At 57.7% G+C, this 20,881-nt stretch overlaps 1 protein-coding gene across 4 annotated transcripts; it reads right to left on the bottom strand.

The window, feature by feature from the left end:
• Window positions 1-695: 695 nt before the first annotated feature.
• Window positions 696-20,855, bottom strand: SHE (Src homology 2 domain containing E). Of its 4 annotated transcripts, none has more exons than XM_075607938.1 (7): window positions 20,814-20,855; window positions 17,439-18,361; window positions 16,844-16,970; window positions 11,579-11,878; window positions 4,506-4,653; window positions 3,993-4,112; window positions 696-1,532 (listed from the first exon to the last, which is right to left on the bottom strand). In XM_075607938.1, the coding sequence occupies exons 2-7, from the start codon at window positions 17,859-17,861 to the stop codon at window positions 1,346-1,348; spliced, it is 1,305 nt and encodes a 434-aa protein (XP_075464053.1). In that variant the 5' UTR covers window positions 17,862-18,361; window positions 20,814-20,855; the 3' UTR covers window positions 696-1,345. The 4 variants fall into 4 exon arrangements, with proteins under 4 accessions (XP_075464053.1, XP_075464052.1, XP_075464055.1 ...); XM_075607937.1 differs by having other exon boundaries at window positions 20,613-20,851; XM_075607940.1 differs by having other exon boundaries at window positions 17,439-18,247; window positions 20,613-20,851.
• Between the last annotated feature and the right edge of the window lie 26 nt (window positions 20,856-20,881).

The raw sequence follows: 20,881 nt of genomic DNA, 5'->3' as shown, positions 1-20,881 counted from the left end.
AATGTTTTTTGGAGGGGGGTGGGGGGGGGGGGGGGGACAGGGGGGGGGGGCACCCGCTTTCACCGGTCAGTGCTGTGAAAACCCAACGAGTCTCTAGCACGAGAAATGTCATTTCTACACATCACCACTATTCCGACTGCAGAAACCTATACATGTGCATACTGGATGTGACTAATGTCTAAATCAGGGGTCTTACACTCATTCCCCAACCGTCACGAACAGGCCAGGTTTTATGGAAATCCCTGCTTCAGCACAGGCAGGTGACTGAGCTACCTGTGCTGAAGCAGGGATCGCCATAAAACCTGGCCCGTTGCTGGCCCTTGAGGACTGAGTTTGAGACTCCCTGATCTAAATGTATCTGTATGCTTGTACACATGGATATCAGTGTATACACGCATGTATACACATTTATGTGCATATATACATTTACAATACATGTGAATACATATCTATTTTATTGAGGATGAGCGTTACAGTAACAGCATCAGTAAAATACACTGAATACCAGCGCCCTCTGCTGGTGATGTAAGCAAAGGCTATTCTCCATGTGGATGGACATTGAGCAAGCAGTGGACACGTAATGGTTAACAGATCAAAACAGATTTTACATTTGTTACCCACATGTTGTTTGAAAGTGTTGTGCAGTGTGTTATAACTCCGTTCAAAGGATACACACAAGAGAAATGGGCTTCCTATTTGAGATACATTGTGCATATTGTATACACACACACTGTTTATTTATATATACGGTACACACAACTTTGTGTGGTGTTTCAGATACAGTTCTGTACAGAAAGAGGTTACATCCAGTCACCGGCTGTATATACAGTACACGGAGCTGCTAGTTCTCATGAAAGCAGATACATTGTGTTATACAGTTACAGGACAAACCCTAACCCATTCACAGCCCTGTGTCTCTTGTTACATTGTCACAATGCTACAACACCAGAGCATCCTATGTATGTATGAACACACTTCTACTGTGGGAGGTAGTGTCTGCAGCGAGATCCTGATCTCCCCCTTCCTGGGAGGGGGTACACACCACACCGCTCACTGTTCTATGGTGTCCATCCAGCGGTTCTTATATGGGATTAGGCTGAGAAGGGGCCAGGAGGAATGGACAGTCTGGGGCAGAGCCCGGGAGAAAAGGGAAAAAGAGGGGAGAGAGAGAGAGGAGAGAGGAGGACGAGAGAGAGAGGAGAGAGAGAGGAGAGAGAGAGAGGAGAGAATAACCCATGGCCATTGTTAAAAGACGAGCCGTGCAGAGAGGCAGATGACCGGTAACAGGAGCTGCTAAAGAGGTCTGTCCACCTAAAAAGGTTTACAGACGCCTGTAGCACGGGACTCAGTGCTGCTTGCTGTACACAGGGTACAGGAGACTCATGTGCTCGGCGCCCTTGAAGGGCAGCTTTTGGCTGGCGTAATAATGCACCACCTCAGGGATGCTGCTGAACACGCCGCCCGTCTGGTTCAGCGTGAACTTGTTGTCCTTGGTTTGGGCCACGATGATGTGAACGCAGCCCTGGCTGGTCCTGTGGAGACAGAGTGAGGGCGAGAGAGGGGTGAGGGCGAGTGAGGGGTGAGGGCGAGTGAGGGGTGAGGGCGAGTGAGGGGTGAGGGCGCTGCCAGGTTTTATCTACGGTGGCTCCTACCCACCCCCAATATACTGGTTACATAGTTACATAGTAGATGAGGTTGAAAAAGACATAGGTCCATCAAGTTCAACCTATGCTACATTTAGACAACAGATACTTTATCCTATATCCGTACTTACTAATTGATCCAGAGGAAGGCAAACAAAAAACCCCAGTGTCATATCATCCAATGATATCTCATAAGGGGAAAAATAAATTCCTTCCTGACTCCAAGAATTGGCAATCGGATTAATCCCTGGATCAACATATTTCCCATGTATACTTATTTGGTATATCCCTGTATACCTTTCCTATCTAAAAAGATGACCTTTTTTTTGAACAAATCTATTGTATCTGCCATCACAGTCTCCATGGGTAATGAATTCCACATTTTAACTGCCCTTACTGTAAAGAACCCTTTCCTTTGTTGCTGGTGAAATCTCTTTTCCTCCACCCTTAAGGGATGGCCCCGAGTCCTTTGTACTGCCCGTGGGATGAACAGTTCTTTTGAAAGCTCCTTGTATTGTCCCAGAATATATTTGTATATAGTTATCATATCCCCTCTTAGACGCCTCTTTTCTAATGTAAATAAATCTAATTTAGCTAGTCTCTCCTCACAAGTTAGATTGTCCATCCCCTTTATTAATTTGGTGGCTCTTCTCTGGACTCTCTCTAGTTCCATAATGTCTTTTCTTAGGATTGGTGCCCAAAATTGTACTCCATATTCAAGGTGTGATCTTACTAATGCTTTGTAAAGGGGCATAATTATGTTTACTTCCCTTCCATCCATTGCCCTTTGGTGCAAGATAAGATCTTGTTTGCCTTTGCAGTTACTGCATGACTTTGGGCACGATTGCCAAGCCTGCTGTCTACAAGCACTCCTAAATCCTTCTCCATCAAGGATTCCCCCAATATATCTCCATTTAATTTGTAAGTCGCCTTTTTATTCTTGCATCTCAAATGCATAACCTTACATTTATCTGTATTAAACCTCATCTGCCATTTACCTGCCCACGTTTCCAGTCTCTCCAAGTCCTTCTGAAGAGAAATTACATCCTGCTCTGATTCTACAACCTTACACAATTTAGTATCATCAGCAAAGATGGAGACTTTGCTCTCAATGCCAACCTCAAGGTCATTAATAAACAAGTTAAAAAGCAGGGGTCCCAGTACCGATCCCTGAGGTACTCCACTCACAACTTTAGCCCAGCCTGAAAAAGTTCCATTTATGACAACCCTCCTTGTCTGTCCTTTAACCAGTTTTCAATCCAGGTGCATATATTATTACTGAGTCCAATTTTCTTTATTTTGTACACCAACCTCTTGTGTGAAACTGTATCAAACGCCTTTGCAAAATCTCAGTAGACCATATTAATTGCATTACCTTGATCTAAATTCCTACTTACCTCCTCAAAGAAACAAATAAGTTTAGTTTGGCATGATCTATCTTTCATAAATCCATGCGGACTATTACTAATAATTATATTTTCCATTAGGTATTCCTGAATATTATCCCGTATTAAACCTTCAAGTAGTTTCCCCACTATTGAAGTCAGGCTTACAGGTCTGTAATTCCCCGGTTGTGATCTAGCTCCCTTTTTAAATATAGGCACCACATCTGCTTTACACCAATCTTGTGGTACTGAGCCTGTGGAAATGGAGTCCTTGAATATTAAATATAATGGTTTGGATATTACTGAGCTTAACTCTTTGACAATTCTTGGATGTATGCCATCGGGGCCAGGTGCCTTATTTACTCTAATTGTTTCAAGTCGCTTATGAACTTCTTCCTCAGTTCATTAATATGGAGGTTGCGGTTTCCTCCTGTGGCGCTACTATTGAACTTCATTCTTCCCTGGTAAACACAGAGGCAAAGAATTTGTTTAATACCTCTGCATTTTCCTTATCTCCAATAATCTGCCTACCCATCTCCCACTGAAAGGGTCCTATATTTTCTTTTCTCATTTTTTTGTTATTAAGGTACTTAAAGAATTTTTTAGGGTTGACCTTACTTTCTATTGCAATCCTTTTTTCCTTATCCATTTTTGCTCATTTGATTGCCCTTTTGCAATTTTTGTTACATTCCTTATAATTCTGATACGATGTCTCCGTCCCTTCTGACTTAAAGAATCTAAACGCCTTCCTCTTCTTGTCCATTTCCTCCCCTACCTGTTTATTTAGCCACATTGGTTTTGACTTATTTCTTTTATACTTATTGCCCAAGGGTATACACTGATAAGTGTGCTTTTCTAACAATGTTTTAAAGACTGCCCATTTGTCGTGGTCATGGTTGTTCAGCCGAAGCCCCCATATCCCATAGACCCCACCTATGTCCCTCTCTGCCCCTTTATCACTCACTTCAGGGCGATGGAGTACTTGCTGTTCCCAGACTCGCTGTTGCGCAGTAGATAGCTGGCGTCTCGACACGACTGCAGGCGGCTCTCTGCCTCAGCGCGCGTCACCGCTCCGTGGTACCAGCTGCAGCCAGGAGAGGGAGCCAGACATACACTGAAGTGTTACTACACACATTTGACAATACATAATAGATGAGGTTGGGGAAGAAAAGAAAAAAAAACGGACATGCGTCCATCAACTTCAACCTCTGCGAAATTTAGACAACAGATCTCATAAGGGGGAAACAAATTCCTTCCCGACTCCAAGAATTGGCAATCGGATTAATCCCTGGATCAACATCCTTCCCATGTTACTTATTTGGTATATCCCTGTATACCTTTCCCATCTAAAAAGATGTCCAACCTTTTTTGAACAAATCTATTGTATCTGCCATCACAGTCTCCATAACTCACACAGTGACGACACATGCACAGATGTGCAGTCCCCATGGTGGATGTAAGCGTGGCCGGACCGTACCTCTGCTTTTCCAAGGGAACGCTGGGATCCACCTTGTCGCTCTGCTCTGGCTGCTTCAGGATCTTCTGTGTCCAGCTCTTCTGCCGCTGGTGAAGCTTCCCGGGCTCCTCCTTACCGGGCGGCCGCTCCGTGCTGCTCTCAAACTGCACTGCAGGGCGGGGAGGATACAACACACGTGTATAATGCAAGGATGAGATATTACTCTCCCCCCCAACACAGCGATACAAGGAAGCACCATTACCTGCCCAAAATCCTTCTGACCCACTCTGCACCCCCCCCCTTCCTTACACCATCCCCCACTCTGCTCAACCTCTCACCGTCCCTCCTCCCCTCACACCGTCCCTCCTCCCCTCACACCGTCCCTCCTTCCCCGCTCCTCTCACACCGTCCCTCCTTCCCCGCTCCCCTCACACCGTCCCACCTTCCCCGCTCCCCTCACACCGTCCCTCCTTCCCCGCTCCTCACACCGTCCCTCCTTCCCCGCTCCCCTCACACCGTCCCTCCTTCCCCGCTCCCCTCACACCGTCCCTCCTTCCCCGCTCCCCTCACGCCGTCCCTCCTTCCCCGCTCCCCTCACACCGTCCCTCCTTCCCACCTCCCCTCACACCGTCCCTCCTTCCCCGCTCCCCTCACACCGTCCCTCCTTCCTTCACCGCTCCCCTCACACCGTCCCTCCTTCCCCGCTCCCCTCACACCGTCCCTCCTTCCCCGCTCCCCCCACACCGTCCATCCTTCCCCGCTCCCCTCACACAGTCCCTCCTTCCCCGCTCCCCTCACGCCGTCCCTCCTTCCCCGCTCCCCTCACGCCGTCCCTCCTTCCCCGCTCCCCTCCTTCCCCGCTCCCCTCACGCCGTCCCTCCTTCCCCGCTCCCCTCACGCCGTCCCTCCTTCCCCGCTCCCCTCACACGTCCCTCCTTCCCCGCTCCCCTCACGCCGTCCCTCCTTCCCCGCTCCCCTCACGCCGTCCCTCCTTCCCCGCTCCCCTCACGCCGTCCCTCCTTCCCCGCTCCCCTCACGCCGTCCCTCCTTCCCCGCTCCCCTCACGCCGTCCCTCCTTCCCCGCTCCCCTCACGCCGTCCCTCCTTCCCCGCTCCCCTCACGCCGTCCCTCCTTCCCCGCTCCCCTCACGCCGTCCCTCCTTCCCCGCTCCCCTCACGCCGTCCCTCCTTCCCCGCTCCCCTCACGCCGTCCCTCCTTCCCCGCTCCCCTCACGCCGTCCCTCCTTCCCCGCTCCCCTCACGCCGTCCCTCCTTCCCCGCTCCCCTCACGCCGTCCCTCCTTCCCCGCTCCCCTCACACCATCCCTCCTTCCCCGCTCCCCTCACACCATCCCTCCTTCCCCGCTCCCCTCACACCGTCCCTCCTTCCCCGCTCCCCTCACAGCGTCCCTCCTTCCCCGCTCCCCTCACGCCGTCCCTCCTTCCCCGCTCCCCTCACGCCGTCCCTCCTTCCCCGCTCCCCTCACGCCGTCCCTCCTTCCCCGCTCCCCTCACGCCGTCCCTCCTTCCCCGCTCCCCTCACGCCGTCCCTCCTTCCCGCTCCCCTCACGCCGTCCCTCCTTCCCCGCTCCCCTCACCCCGTCCCTCCTTCCCCGCTCCCCTCACGCCGTCCCTCCTTCCCCGCTCCCCTCACGCCGTCCCTCCTTCCCCGCTCCCCTCACACCGTCCCTCCTTCCCCGCTCCCCTCCTTCCCCGCTCCCCTCACACCGTCCCTCCTTCCCCGCTCCCCTCACGCCGTCCCTCCTTCCCCGCTCCCCTCACGCCGTCCCTCCTTCCCCGCTCCCCTCACACCGTCCCTCCTTCCCCGCTCCCCTCACGCCGTCCCTCCTTCCCCGCTCCCCTCACGCCGTCCCTCCTTCCCCGCTCCCCTCACACCGTCCCTCCTTCCCCGCTCCCCTCCTTCCCCGCTCCCCTCACACCGTCCCTCCTTCCCCGCTCCCCTCACGCCGTCCCTCCTTCCCCGCTCCCCTCACGCCGTCCCTCCTTCCCCGCTCCCCTCACACCGTCCCTCCTTCCCCGCTCCCCTCACGCCGTCCCTCCTTCCCCGCTCCCCTCACGCCGTCCCTCCTTCCCCGCTCCCCACACCGTCCCTCCTTCCCCGCTCCCCTCCTTCCCCGCTCCCCTCACACCGTCCCTCCTTCCCCGCTCCCCTCACACCGTCCCTCCTTCCCCGCTCCCCTCACACCGTCCCTCCTTCCCCGCTCCCCTCACGCCGTCCCTCCTTCCCCGCTCCCCTCACACCGTCCCTCCTTCCCCGCTCCCCTCACACCGTCCCTCCTTCCCCGCTCCCCTCACACCGTCCCTCCTTCCCCGCTCCCCTCCTTCCCCGCTCCCCTCACGCCGTCCCTCCTTCCCCGCTCCCCTCACGCCGTCCCTCCTTCCCCGCTCCCCTCACCCCGTCCCTCCTTCCCCGCTCCCCTCACACCGTCCCTCCTTCCCCGCTCCCCTCACGCCGTCCCTCCTTCCCCGCTCCCCTCCTTCCCCGCTCCCCTCCTTCCCCGCTCCCCTCCTTCCCCGCTCCCCTCACACCGTCCCTCCTTCCCCGCTCCCCTCACACCGTCCCTCCTTCCCCGCTCCCCTCACACCGTCCCTCCTTCCCCGCTCCCCTCCTTCCCCGCTCCCCTCACGCCGTCCCTCCTTCCCCGCTCCCCTCACGCCGTCCCTCCTTCCCCGCTCCCCTCACCCCGTCCCTCCTTCCCTGCTCCCCTCACACCGTCCCTCCTTCCCCGCTCCCCTCACACCGTCCCTCCTTCCCCGCTCCCCTCACACCGTCCCTCCTTCCCCGCTCCCCTCCTTCCCCGCTCCCCTCACACCGTCCCTCCTTCCCCGCTCCCCTCACCCCGTCCCTCCTTCCCCGCTCCCCTCACACCGTCCCTCCTTCCCCGCTCCCCTCACCCCGTCCCTCCTTCCCTGCTCCCCTCACACCGTCCCTCCTTCCCCGCTCCCCTCACACCGTCCCTCCTTCCCCGCTCCCCTCACACCGTCCCTCCTTCCCCGCTCCCCTCCTTCCCCGCTCCCCTCCTTCCCCGCTCCCCTCCTTCCCCGCTCCCCTCACACCGTCCCTCCTTCCCCGCTCCCCTCACCCCGTCCCTCCTTCCCCGCTCCCCTCACACCGTCCCTCCTTCCCCGCTCCCCTCACGCCGTCCCTCCTTCCCCGCTCCCCTCACACCGTCCCTCCTTCCCACCTCCCCTCACACCGTCCCTCCTTCCCCGCTCCCCTCACACCGTCCCTCCTTCCTTCACCGCTCCCCTCACACCGTCCCTCCTTCCTTCACCGCTCCCCTCACACCGTCCCTCCTTCCCCGCTCCCCCCACACCGTCCATCCTTCCCCGCTCCCCTCACACAGTCCCTCCTTCCCCGCTCCCCTCACGCCGTCCCTCCTTCCCCGCTCCCCTCACGCCGTCCCTCCTTCCCCGCTCCCCTCCTTCCCCGCTCCCCTCACGCCGTCCCTCCTTCCCCGCTCCCCTCACGCCGTCCCTCCTTCCCCGCTCCCCTCACACGTCCCTCCTTCCCCGCTCCCCTCACGCCGTCCCTCCTTCCCCGCTCCCCTCACGCCGTCCCTCCTTCCCCGCTCCCCTCACGCCGTCCATCCTTCCCCGCTCCCCTCACGCCGTCCCTCCTTCCCCGCTCCCCTCACGCCGTCCCTCCTTCCCCGCTCCCCTCACGCCGTCCCTCCTTCCCCGCTCCCCTCACGCCGTCCCTCCTTCCCCGCTCCCCTCACGCCGTCCCTCCTTCCCCGCTCCCCTCACGCCGTCCCTCCTTCCCCGCTCCCCTCACGCCGTCCCTCCTTCCCCGCTCCCCTCACGCCGTCCCTCCTTCCCCGCTCCCCTCACGCCGTCCCTCCTTCCCCGCTCCCCTCACGCCGTCCCTCCTTCCCCGCTCCCCTCACGCCATCCCTCCTTCCCCGCTCCCCTCACACCATCCCTCCTTCCCCGCTCCCCTCACACCGTCCCTCCTTCCCCGCTCCCCTCACAGCGTCCCTCCTTCCCCGCTCCCCTCACACCGTCCCTCCTTCCCGCTCCCCTCACGCCGTCCCTCCTTCCCCGCTCCCCTCACGCCGTCCCTCCTTCCCCGCTCCCCTCACGCCGTCCCTCCTTCCCCGCTCCCCTCACGCCGTCCCTCCTTCCCGCTCCCCTCACGCCGTCCCTCCTTCCCCGCTCCCCTCACCCCGTCCCTCCTTCCCCGCTCCCCTCACGCCGTCCCTCCTTCCCCGCTCCCCTCACGCCGTCCCTCCTTCCCCGCTCCCCTCACACCGTCCCTCCTTCCCCGCTCCCCTCCTTCCCCGCTCCCCTCACGCCGTCCCTCCTTCCCCGCTCCCCTCACGCCGTCCCTCCTTCCCCGCTCCCCTCACGCCGTCCCTCCTTCCCCGCTCCCCTCACACCGTCCCTCCTTCCCCGCTCCCCTCACGCCGTCCCTCCTTCCCCGCTCCCCTCACGCCGTCCCTCCTTCCCCGCTCCCCACACCGTCCCTCCTTCCCCGCTCCCCTCCTTCCCCGCTCCCCTCACACCGTCCCTCCTTCCCCGCTCCCCTCACACCGTCCCTCCTTCCCCGCTCCCCTCACACCGTCCCTCCTTCCCCGCTCCCCTCACGCCGTCCCTCCTTCCCCGCTCCCCTCACACCGTCCCTCCTTCCCCGCTCCCCTCACACCGTCCCTCCTTCCCCGCTCCCCTCACACCGTCCCTCCTTCCCCGCTCCCCTCCTTCCCCGCTCCCCTCACGCCGTCCCTCCTTCCCCGCTCCCCTCACGCCGTCCCTCCTTCCCCGCTCCCCTCACCCCGTCCCTCCTTCCCCGCTCCCCTCACACCGTCCCTCCTTCCCCGCTCCCCTCACGCCGTCCCTCCTTCCCCGCTCCCCTCCTTCCCCGCTCCCCTCCTTCCCCGCTCCCCTCCTTCCCCGCTCCCCTCACACCGTCCCTCCTTCCCCGCTCCCCTCACACCGTCCCTCCTTCCCCGCTCCCCTCACACCGTCCCTCCTTCCCCGCTCCCCTCCTTCCCCGCTCCCCTCACGCCGTCCCTCCTTCCCCGCTCCCCTCACGCCGTCCCTCCTTCCCCGCTCCCCTCACCCCGTCCCTCCTTCCCTGCTCCCCTCACACCGTCCCTCCTTCCCCGCTCCCCTCACACCGTCCCTCCTTCCCCGCTCCCCTCACACCGTCCCTCCTTCCCCGCTCCCCTCCTTCCCCGCTCCCCTCCTTCCCCGCTCCCCTCACACCGTCCCTCCTTCCCCGCTCCCCTCACCCCGTCCCTCCTTCCCCGCTCCCCTCACACCGTCCCTCCTTCCCCGCTCCCCTCACGCCGTCCCTCCTTCCCCGCTCCCCTCCTTCCCCGCTCCCCTCCTTCCCCGCTCCCCTCCTTCCCCGCTCCCCTCACACCGTCCCTCCTTCCCCGCTCCCCTCACACCGTCCCTCCTTCCCCGCTCCCCTCACACCGTCCCTCCTTCCCCGCTCCCCTCCTTCCCCGCTCCCCTCACGCCGTCCCTCCTTCCCCGCTCCCCTCACGCCGTCCCTCCTTCCCCGCTCCCCTCACCCCGTCCCTCCTTCCCTGCTCCCCTCACACCGTCCCTCCTTCCCCGCTCCCCTCACACCGTCCCTCCTTCCCCGCTCCCCTCACACCGTCCCTCCTTCCCCGCTCCCCTCCTTCCCCGCTCCCCTCCTTCCCCGCTCCCCTCACACCGTCCCTCCTTCCCCGCTCCCCTCACCCCGTCCCTCCTTCCCCGCTCCCCTCACACCGTCCCTCCTTCCCCGCTCCCCTCACACCGTCCCTCCTTCCCCGCTCCCCTCACACCGTCCCTCCTTCATCGCTCCCCTCACACCGTCCCTCCTTCCCCGCTCCCCTCACACCGTCCCTCCTTCCCCGCTCCCCTCACACCGTCCCTCCTTCCCCACTCCCCTCACACCGTCCCTCCTTCCCCGCTCCCCTCACACCGTCCCTCCTTCCCCGCTCCCCTCACACCGTCCCTCCTTCCCCGCTCCCCTCACACCGTCCCTCCTTCCCCGCTCCCCTCCTTCCCCGCTCCCCTCACCCCGTCCCTCCTTCCCCGCTACCCTCACACCGTCCCTCCTTCCCCGCTCCCCTCACACCGTCCCTCCTTCCCCGCTCCCCTCACACCGTCCCTCCTTCCCCGCTCCCCTCACACCGTCCCTCCTGCCCTCACACCGTCCCTCCTTCCCCGCTCCCCTCACACCGTCCCTCCTTCCCCGCTCCCCTCACACCGTCCCTCCTTCCCCGCTCCCCTCACACCGTCCCTCCTTCCCCGCTCCCCTCACACCGTCCCTCCTTCCCCGCTCCCCTCACACCGTCCCTCCTGCCCTCACACCGTCCCTCCTTCCCCGCTCCCCTCACACCGTCCCTCCTTCCCCGCTCCCCTCACACCGTCCCTCCTTCCCCGCTCCCCTCACACCGTCCCTCCTTCCCCACTCCCCTCACACCGTCCCTCCTGCACTCACACCGTCCCTCCTTCCCCGCTCCCCACACCGTCCCTTCTTCCCCGCTCCCCTCACACCGTCCCTCCTTCCCCGCTCCCCTCACACCGTCCCTCCTTCCCCGCTCCCCTCACACCGTCCCTCCTTCCCCGCTCCCCTCACACCGTCCCTCCTTCCCCGCTCCCCTCACACCGTCCCTCCTTCCCCGCTCCCCTCACACCGTCCCTCCTTCCCCGCTCCCCTCACACCGTCCCTCCTTTCCCGCTCCCCTCACGCCGTCCCTCCTTTCCCGCTCCCCTCACACCGTCCCTCCTTTCCCGCTCCCCTCACACCGTCCCTCCTTTCCCGCTCCCCTCACACCATCCCTCCTTCCCCGCTCCCCTCACGCCGTCCCTCCTTCCCCGCTCCCCTCACGCCGTCCCTCCTTCCCCGCTCCCCTCACACCGTCCCTCCTTCCCCGCTCCCCTCACACCGTCCCTCCTTCCCCGCTCCCCTCACGCCGTCCCTCCTCCCCTCACACCGTCCCTCCTTCCCCGCTCCCCTCACGCCGTCCCTCCTTCCCCGCTCCCCTCACGCCGTCCCTCCTTTCCCGCTCCCCTCACACTGTCCCTGCCCCCATCACCCCCTCGCACCATCTCTGCCCCCCCCCCCCCTCACCTGACAGCGCTCTCACAATATGCTCCTTCTTCCACTCCCAGGGCTGCTCGTACTCCCCCGCCGGTCTCTCGTCATTCTCAGGCCGCGTCCCGTCTGCCGCCCGGGGCTTCCTCTCCTGCGCCTCCCCCTCCCCTGCAGCCTCGGGGGGCTCGTACGGGGTATCGTACAGCTGAGGGGGCTTCCCCAGCAGCTCCTGGGACCCCCGCCTTTTGACCTCCGCCTTCACCTCGCAGGACGAGCCCAGCTCCAGCAGGAGGAGCTCTGTGATGAGGGGGTCCTTGGGCCCCCTGTGACGAATCTCTGAGAACACCGAGAGATATGAGCCAGATCAGAACCCTTTAGTTAGGCGGTCATGGGAGGAGTCAGAAACGGGTTCCCCAGTAATACAACACTGGGCTATTATTCGTATTACTTGCAGTATTATTGTGGGGATTCCTAACCAGCTTCCCCTCAGTGTTATAGGGTTACTGCCTCCCAGGACTTAAGTGCACATCCCAGTGTCATGTTTAAGGGGTCACTCCTGCCTAGGACCAACGTGACATGTTTAAGGGGGTCACATTTGGGCGATTGATGCCTCCGACACCTAGAAGTATGAGATGAGGTGAGATTTGGGAAGGATTTGATTTCCTTGGGCTGCTCCCTTTCGTCTCATGTCCCTATGTGTTCAACAACAGTTTGCCCAGGCACAGCCCCCCTCTCCCCCCTTATCTTTATCGGCTCTCTGATAAGGACAGGGTGGGATGGCAGTAAATAAAACGCTAGATTGACAAACACTTCCCCATTCAAAAGCACCTAATAAATGCAATTTGTATCTCATTTCCAGACAAATAAAAGAAGCCAGGTCTCATATTTTACACTGTTCCATTCATTTAAAGGAAGACTACTAGATTATTAAATGGTTTATAAAAAGGTGTTTTTTGGCCATTAGGACTTTTGGGGGGATTTCATCTTTAATAATCATTGCAGAATCACCCTACCTACACTTATCTTTGTGTGTGTGTGTGTGTCATATATATATATATATATATATATATATACATACTAGCTGATATACCCGGCGTTGCCCGGGAGTACATTTTCCCGCTCCCCCTCTGTCTCCGCTCCCCTCCCCCGTTCCTAGCTTTATTTGCCCCCCCCTTCCCAGCTCGGTTCCCCCCCGTTAAGCTCCGTTCCCCCACGTGTTCCCCCCCAGGTCCCACCCGGAAGGGAGACTCACCAGTGGGACCTGTGAGACCTGGGAAAGCCAAGTGCCTGCAGCTACTATCTTCGGCTGCGTGTGAGCAGAGCGCCGACGCCATAGACCCAGAGTGATCACAACGCTTTTTTTAATCTGGAGCATTCTTTTTTTGACCACAGGTTCAAGAGTTAGTAATTCATTATTGTCCTTAAATTCTTCCTGAAGAAGGGCGGTTTTGGACTTGAGTCGCGGCGGAGCAGAGATACTAACTCTGCAAGGATATCATCAGCGCCTAGAGGACGCGTTCCTAACAACGCGTGTTTATGCCTTGCTCGTTGTAAGTAGGGCTCCAATTTTTCTATCCCGGATGACCTGCGGTTCTCTGTATTTGTCAATACCATTTTATGGCATAGCCCCTTTTAATAAATAGTATTTTTAAGTGTTGCTAGGTTTCTCACTGTCTTATGTGATTTATAGCGTAGAACTGTTTAACCCTACAGTGTTGCACTATGATCTTTGTTTGTTTGTGTTTTTTTCATTGCATGGCCTGTCGAGCAAGTGTGCGGACCCCATGAGGAATACAGGACTTTCCATTGATTATTTGGCGCCAGGTTTCTTTTTCTTTATTAAGGAGAGTGACTACTATAGTCAACACCGGGTCCAAGTGGGTAAGGAGATCCTGATCTGTAAGAGTGACATCCCAGAAGTCAGATGGTGGCAATACCTATAAAATGATTATCCTATGGAATTAAAGGGGGGGGGGGGGAGATGCTGTAAGAGGGTGAACCAGTGACGTGCTCCATCAACAGCTTTCTTCTATAGAGATATATACATGCTGGCTGTGACGTGATTATAAGAGAGACACTCCACCTACACCGTCACCAGGAGATCAGCCATGCCACCCCAAATCCATGCCACCAGGAGATCAGCCATGCCACCAGGAGATCAGCCATGCCACCAGGAGATCAGCTATGCCACCAGGAGATCAGCCATGCCACCAGGAGATCAGCCATGCTACCAGGAGATCAGCCATGCCACCAGGAGATCAGCCATGCCACCAGGAGATCAGCCATGCTACCAGGTGATCAGCCATGCCACCCCAAATCCATGCCACCAGGGGATCAGCCATGCTACCAGGAGATCAGCCATGCCACCCCAAATCCATGCCACCAGGGGATCAGCCATGCTACCAGGAGATCAGCCATGCCACCCCAAATCCATGCCACCAGGGGATCAGCCATGCTAGCAGGAGATCAGCCATGCCACCCCAAATCCATGCCACCCGGGGATCAGCAATGCTACCAGGAGATCAGCCATGCCACCGCAACTCCATGTCACGAGGAGATCAGCCATCCAATCCTTGTTTATTCTTTTAACTTTAAGCCCAGACCATTATGGCTCTGAATAGTCATTTACATGGATAATGGCAACTTCGAGAACCAACATTGGACCAGACTTTATGAAGGAAAGTACATGCCATCTTTATAGTACGCTAGAACATGGCGGACATTTTTAATGGGCACCATATTTATTATTAGTTTATTTTTAACATTTATTCCCCAGAATAGAAAACGACTTGAGGTTTTGGCAGTGAAGTCTGTGATAGGGGGCGGGAATGGAATATAATGGTATAATCATGCAGAATAATATAACGGGGTAAGGTAGGGCTTCCAATACCCCCTCCCCGGCCTGCGCTGGAGCCTGGACACCTGGCTATCCTATTCTCCTGGCGCCATGGCAACAGGGCCCATCCTGTTAGCTGCCATCGGATCCTTCCTGTCAGCCCAAAGAGTCGAGTACAAGAGGAAGTGAGCCTGAGAGGCAGGAAGCAGACAGAGGAAGTCACACCCAGGCCCACTGATACCGGGGCAGAACACAGGGGCCAAGAGAAACCCCTCCTCCGACCCAGCTCTGTGTGACATCAACCAACAGGGCTCAGAAGCCTCAGACTGCAGCAGGACAGGTATCCTATGCATAGAATACTGTGCATGTATGAAACAAAACACCACACACACCCCCAGGCCCAGGATGTCTCTGCCCCAAAGAGCTTACAGTCCAATTGTGGTGCCTGAGGCACAGGGATATAAAGCGACTTGCCCAAGGTCACAAGGAGCAGACGCCGGCATTCAGAACAGGTGCACCCACTTTAAAGGCCGGGACCATATCAGTGCCATCCTCCTTCACTGTGTGCGTCAGGCCGCGCTTATTGTGCCGGCGACGTCAGGCTGCGGTCGCCGGAATAATCAAATTGAGATGGCTTCCAGCGATCGCGACCAAGCCGTCGCTGCGTCGCGCTTACTATAAGCGCACGCGACGACGGCAATGCATTTGTTTTGACGCGACGCTGCATCGCTGTCGCCCGCACTATAAGCGCGGCCTTACAGTGAGAGTGACGTTTCGGTCGCCAGTAGAAACTCTCTGGGGAAACGCCGATCTCACTAGAATACATTTCTTCTCTGATAAAGTGGAGTGTTGGGTCCGTGTTTGCGGGTTACGGACGCTGTCTCGGGCGCAGGGTTGCCACCTTCTACTGAAGGCCAACTTGGAGAATTTATTTTTTTAAATGCCGCGTTTACCTTCCGCCGCGTCTCCCGGCATCTTCCCCCTTCAACTCTTCTCAATATGGCTGTGAAGCGTCACATGGCACGCGTTGTCATGACAACAGGACGCCTCATGGCGCATAGGCGTCACGCGAGGCACCACGCTGCGTCATGACGTCACGTAGCGTCCTGTTGTCTTGGCAACAGGCGTCAGGTGATGTGGATACGTCACGTAGCGTTCCAGTTGGCCGGGCAACGAGGCGCCATATTGAGAAGAGTTGCGGGATGAAGATGCCGGGAGACGCCGCCCGCCGGAGGTTTACTTGGTAAACCCGTAGCCCGGAGATACGAGGCCGAAACCCGTAGTCTCCGGGTGAAACCCGGAGTGGTGGCGACCCTGCTTGTGCACCTCGCACCATCCTAGCATAGGTGTGCAGGCCTACACAATACTGTGACACACACACCAATCTGTGTGCCCTGTACACAACTCTGATACCACAAATCAGATTTATGATCTTTCTTGGGCACCTTATATAGCAACTCTCTCCCCGTGTCCCTGTTATCTGAACCCCGTAACCCTCACTCCAACTCTAACTTCTTGACCTCAAATCTGTCGGCACAGTAACCTCCCTAATCTCGTGGGTTTAAAATCCCTCTGATACGAATTCCCCAAACCTATACCCAATAAGTTGGGCCAGTCGCCCCATAAACGCTTCCTCTGCCTGCAGGGCCTGTAACCCCCGAGGCTTGTCGTCATGTACCGTTTCTTTAATGCAGTGAGGATTACATTTACAGCTTTTTGGGAAAAGTCCCCACATGAGGGGGAGGGGGGTGGGGAAGCCTGTCCCCTCCCTGGGGCGCTGGGGCAGGAAGCTCGGTGCGGGAGTTTCCTGCTGGGAGAACAGATAAGGAGCAGGGCTTGGGAAGGGTGTGTGCAGACACAGCTCAAACTACAGGGTTACCAACGCTGACCTGCGCCCAAACTCACCAGTGAGAGGCAGAGCGGCCGGAATCCTTAACCCCTCTCCTGCCAGAGAGCAATGCATTACAGGTCGCTCTGGCTGCACAGGGGTTAATGTTTGTGTGCTGAATGATCTGCTTAAGACTTACAGTTTGGGGGGGATACACATCAATGGTTTCAGGAGCAAAGTCTAGTTCACAGAAAGCCGCTGCAAAACATGGGGAGGGGGCCGAGAGGCTCAGGGGAAATGTGAGGACGTACGTCTTCCTAGAAAGGTTGGTAGCTGTGTGGAATAGACCCCAAACAGAGGTGCTAGGGGCTACTCCAGTAACGGAATTCAACACTTCTTGGGATTGACATTTGGCGATCCTAAACATTAACAGGAAGCCGAGGGTCTTATAGGGTCTTGAGTTTTTACAACATATAGGGGAACAGGCAGACTTTGGGGGCCCAGGGATGCTGATCTACCCGACGGTTTCTAGGAATAACTTGCTAGATTTAAAAAAAAAAAAAAAACGTCTATCACCAAGTATGTGCCTCTGCGCAGGGCGACGGATCCCAGCATGTACACACAGCCGACTCCGTACCTGTGATCATCTGCTGGGCATCGTACGGTTCCATGTAACCGTCGTTCTCTCCGACCCGCTCCGCGTCTCGCTGCCCCTTGGTGCTTTTGGCATCGTAGGGGTCAGCGTAATCCTCCAGGATAATGATCTGCGAGGGAGCGGGCGAGAAAACGGATTTAGTCACAAGCTCTCTCACCCAACAAAATTTTTTTTTTTTTTTTTTTTTTTTTTAAAAGATGAAAATGTTATTTATTTATTTTCCCCCCAAGAAGCCGAGTGGAATTGAAAAATTGTACAAATAAAAACGTTTGGGGATTTTAACGACTTGCACAATTAACTCAACTCAGGGTCAGGTTTTCAGGACATCCCTGCTTCAGCAAAACAAAGTGTGCTTGCTGCAACCTAGGAATGTATGGAGACTGGTAAGGTGCATGGCTCAGTCAACCATCTGAGCTGAAGCAGGCTCTTCGACAGCCATCTGTGCTGAAGCAGGGATATCCTGAAAACCTGACCTGTTGGGGGGGGGGGGGGGCGTCTTGAAGACAAGTCTGAAGTACAGATGCCTAAAGCCAGGGCATGGGGTCCCCCCCTCTCACTGGTGCCAATTTGGACTCACCGTATCTTCCTTGGTTCCCCGCTCTGGTTCCAGACCCTGGTCCGGATGCTCCTCCGCTTCTTGGAAGTTCTTGCCGTTCTTCTCCTGCAGGCTTGGGTCCACTTTGATGAGGCGGTTAATGTAGGTGCTGTGGCCCTTAGGTGCCCGGAGCCCACCAGCCTCATCCCTAGAGTTCTTCCTGCTCTTGCCGGGCAGTAGGCCTTGGAGGCTCTCCCGGGATAACCGGGTCTCCTTCATACCTCTGCCCTGCACGTCCGAGGAGGAATTCTTCCGATTTTTCACTGTGGCCCCCGGGGGCCCAGCTGAATCCGTGCAGGAGTTCTTGCGAGATGCTCCAGCTTTGGGAAGAGTTTTGGCGCCTGGCTTCGCTCTTTCTGAAACATTCTTCAGGGTCAAGGGAAGCTCCTTAAACCACTTTGCCATGTCCAGGGGCTCCAAGATGAACCAATAAATGCTTAATGGCCAAGGGCCACAGGGGCCCCAAGTCTCCGGCCGGCACTATCCAGGGGCCCCCAGTATCCAGTGACTGATACCTGCCTCTTTGGCCCCCACTGCTGCTATTCGTGGGGAGGGGTCAGGGGCTCTGCTTGCATATGGCTGTCCCAGCCTTGTCTTTGAAGTGGTGGAGAGACCCAGGCTTCTCTTCGCAAGGGCGATTCTGATCTCTGCTGGGGGTCCGGTGCCCTGGCTCTTTACCGGCCTGGTCCTCAATAGCGGGGTCGCAATTTGTGGCGCAAGCCAGATTGTCCCTGTTAGGGAGGCGTTGTGGAATGGTGGAATGGTGGAACGTCCCAGCTGGTTAGATGGTCCTGCGAGGAAAACACCTTGATAGGTCATACAGCAATATCCAGATCAAGAATGGGTGGGGACCTCTGCCGGTGTCACCGCGAGCCCATATACCAGAAGATAGTCATTTCTTTTTTCTTGGATAGGAAGACAATAACAATATATGGTTATCACCCAGGGTATATATAGGTATCACCGGGCACAGTTATTGAATGGGGGTCGAGATGGGTTGTTTGAGGTGTGGTCAGCATGCAATATTCAGGTATACTACGTTATTATAAGGTCACAGTAACACCCCCCCAGGTATCTCTTCATGTATTTAACCATGTCCACACCAGGTCTCACTGCACGGCTGTAAAACTGATACATTCCTTTGGCTTGATTATCTTCCCCATTCATCTGGGAAGGCAGTCTCGCGCTCTCTCTCACGCGCACTCCCGCTGGGAAGGCAGTCTCTCTCTCTCTCTCTCACCCGCTGGGAAGGCAGTCTCTCTCTCTCTCTCACCCGCTGGGAAGGCAGTCTCTCTCTCTCTCTCACCCGCTGGGAAGGCAGTCTCTCTCTCTCACCCGCTGGGAAGGCAGTCTCTCTCTCTCTCTCTCACCCGCTGGGAAGGCAGTCTCTCTCTCTCTCTCTCTCACCCGCTGGGAAGGCATTCTCTCTCTCACCCACTGGGAAGGCAGTCTCTCTCTCTCACACCTGCTGGGAAGGCAGTCTCTCTCTCACACCCGCTGGGAAGGCAGTCTCTCTCTCTCACACCCGCGGGGAAGGCAGTCCCTCTCTCACACCCGCTGGGAAGGCAGCCTCTCTCTCTCACACCCGCTGGGAAGGCAGTCTCTCTCTCACACCCGCTGGGAAGGCAGTCTCTCTCTCTCTCACACCCGCTGGGAATGCAGTCTCTCTCTCACACCCGCTGGGAAGGCAGTCTCTCTCTCTCACACACTGGGAAGGCAGTCTCTCTCTCTCTCACACCCGCTGGGAAGGCAGTCTCTCTCTCTCTCACACCCGCTGGGAAGGCAGTCTCTCTCTCACACCCGCTGGGAAGGCAGTCTCTCTCTCTCTCACACCCGTTGGGAAGGCAGTCTCTCTCTCTCTCACACCCGTTGGGAAGGCAGTCTCTCTCTCTCTCTCACACCCGCTGGGAAGGCAGTCTCTCTCTCTCTCTCACACCCGCTGGGAAGGCAGTCTCTCTCTCACCCGCTGGGAAGGCAGTCTCTCTCTCACCCGCTGGGAAGGCAGTCTCTCTCTCTCTCACCCGCTGGGAAGGCAGTCTCTCCCTCTCTCTCTCACCCGCTGGGAAGGCAGTCTCTCTCTCTCACCCGCTGGGAAGGCAGTCTCTTTCTCTCACCCGCTGGGAAGGCAGTCTCTCTCTCTCACCCGCTGGGAAGGCATTCTCTCTCTCTCACCAGCTGGGAAGGTAGTCTCTCTCTCTCACACCCGCTGGGAAGGCAGTCTCTCTCTCACACCCGCTGGGAAGGCAGTCTCTCTCTCTCACACCCGCGTGGAAGGCAGTCTCTCTCTCTCTCATACCCGCGGGGAAGGCAGTCTCTCTCTCTCACACCCGCGGGGAAGGCAGTCTCTCTCTCTCACACCCGCTGGGAAGGCAGTCTCTCTCTCTTTCTCACCCGCTGGGAAGGCAGTCTCTCTCTCTCACACCCGCTGGGAAGGCAGTCTCTCTCTCTCACACCCGCTGGGAAGGCAGTCTCTCTCTCTCTCACACCCGCTGGGAAGGCAGTCTCTCTCTCTCACACCCGCTGGGAAGGCAGCCTCTCTCTCTCTCACACCCGCTGGGAAGGCAGCCTCTCTCTCTCACACCCGCTGGGAAGGCAGTCTCTCTCTCTCACACCCGCTGGGAAAGCAGTCTCTCTCACACCCGCTGGGAAGGCAGTCTCTCTCTCTCTCACACCCGCTGGGAAGGCAGTCTCTCTCTCTCACACCCGCTGGGAAGGCAGTCTCTCTCTCTCACACCCGCTGGGAAGGCAGTCTCTCTCTCTCACACTCGCTGGGAAGGCAGTCTCTCTCTCTCACACCCGCTGGGAAGGCAGTCTCTCTCTCTCACACTCGCTGGGAAGTCTCTCTTTCTCACACCCGCTGGGAAGGCAGCCTCACTCTCAAACCCGCTGGGAAGGCAGCCTTTCTCTCTCTCACACCCGCGGGGAAGGCAGTCTCTCTCTCTCTCACACCCGCGGGGAAGGCAGTCTCTCCCTCTCTCACACCCGCTGGGAAGGCAGTCTCTCCCTCTCTCACACCCGCTGGGAAGGCAGTCTCTCTCTCTCTCTCACACCCGCTGGGAAGGCAGTCTCTCCCTCTCTCACACCCGCTGGGAAGGTAGTCTCTCTCACACACACTCCCGCTGGGGAGGCAGTCTCTCTCTCACCCTTGGTTCTTACCGGAGAACAGTCTCTCAGTGTAAAGCAGTCTCATCAGACTTCAGAGGAGCCCGACTTCGGGAAGTCACAAGTCTCCCAATACCGCGTTAGTAGCCGGCCCTGACATTACGCCCATTCCATACAGCGGGTCCCTTAATGTCCTGAGTGGAATAGTGGGGTTTCCTCTTGTGGGTCACACACCCACCTGCATATAGCACTCACCACTCCTGCTGCCTGCCTGTGCACTCGGACAGCTCCCCGTCCCCTCTGTCACCTCCCCCGCCCCCTCT

The sequence above is a fragment of the Ascaphus truei genome, chromosome 7, assembly GCF_040206685.1.
Source record: "Ascaphus truei isolate aAscTru1 chromosome 7, aAscTru1.hap1, whole genome shotgun sequence".
In the NCBI taxonomy this organism is placed as follows: domain Eukaryota; kingdom Metazoa; phylum Chordata; class Amphibia; order Anura; family Ascaphidae; genus Ascaphus; species Ascaphus truei.
Note: the sequence above shows the minus strand (reverse complement) of the source record. Positions and strands in the feature narration are given on the sequence as shown.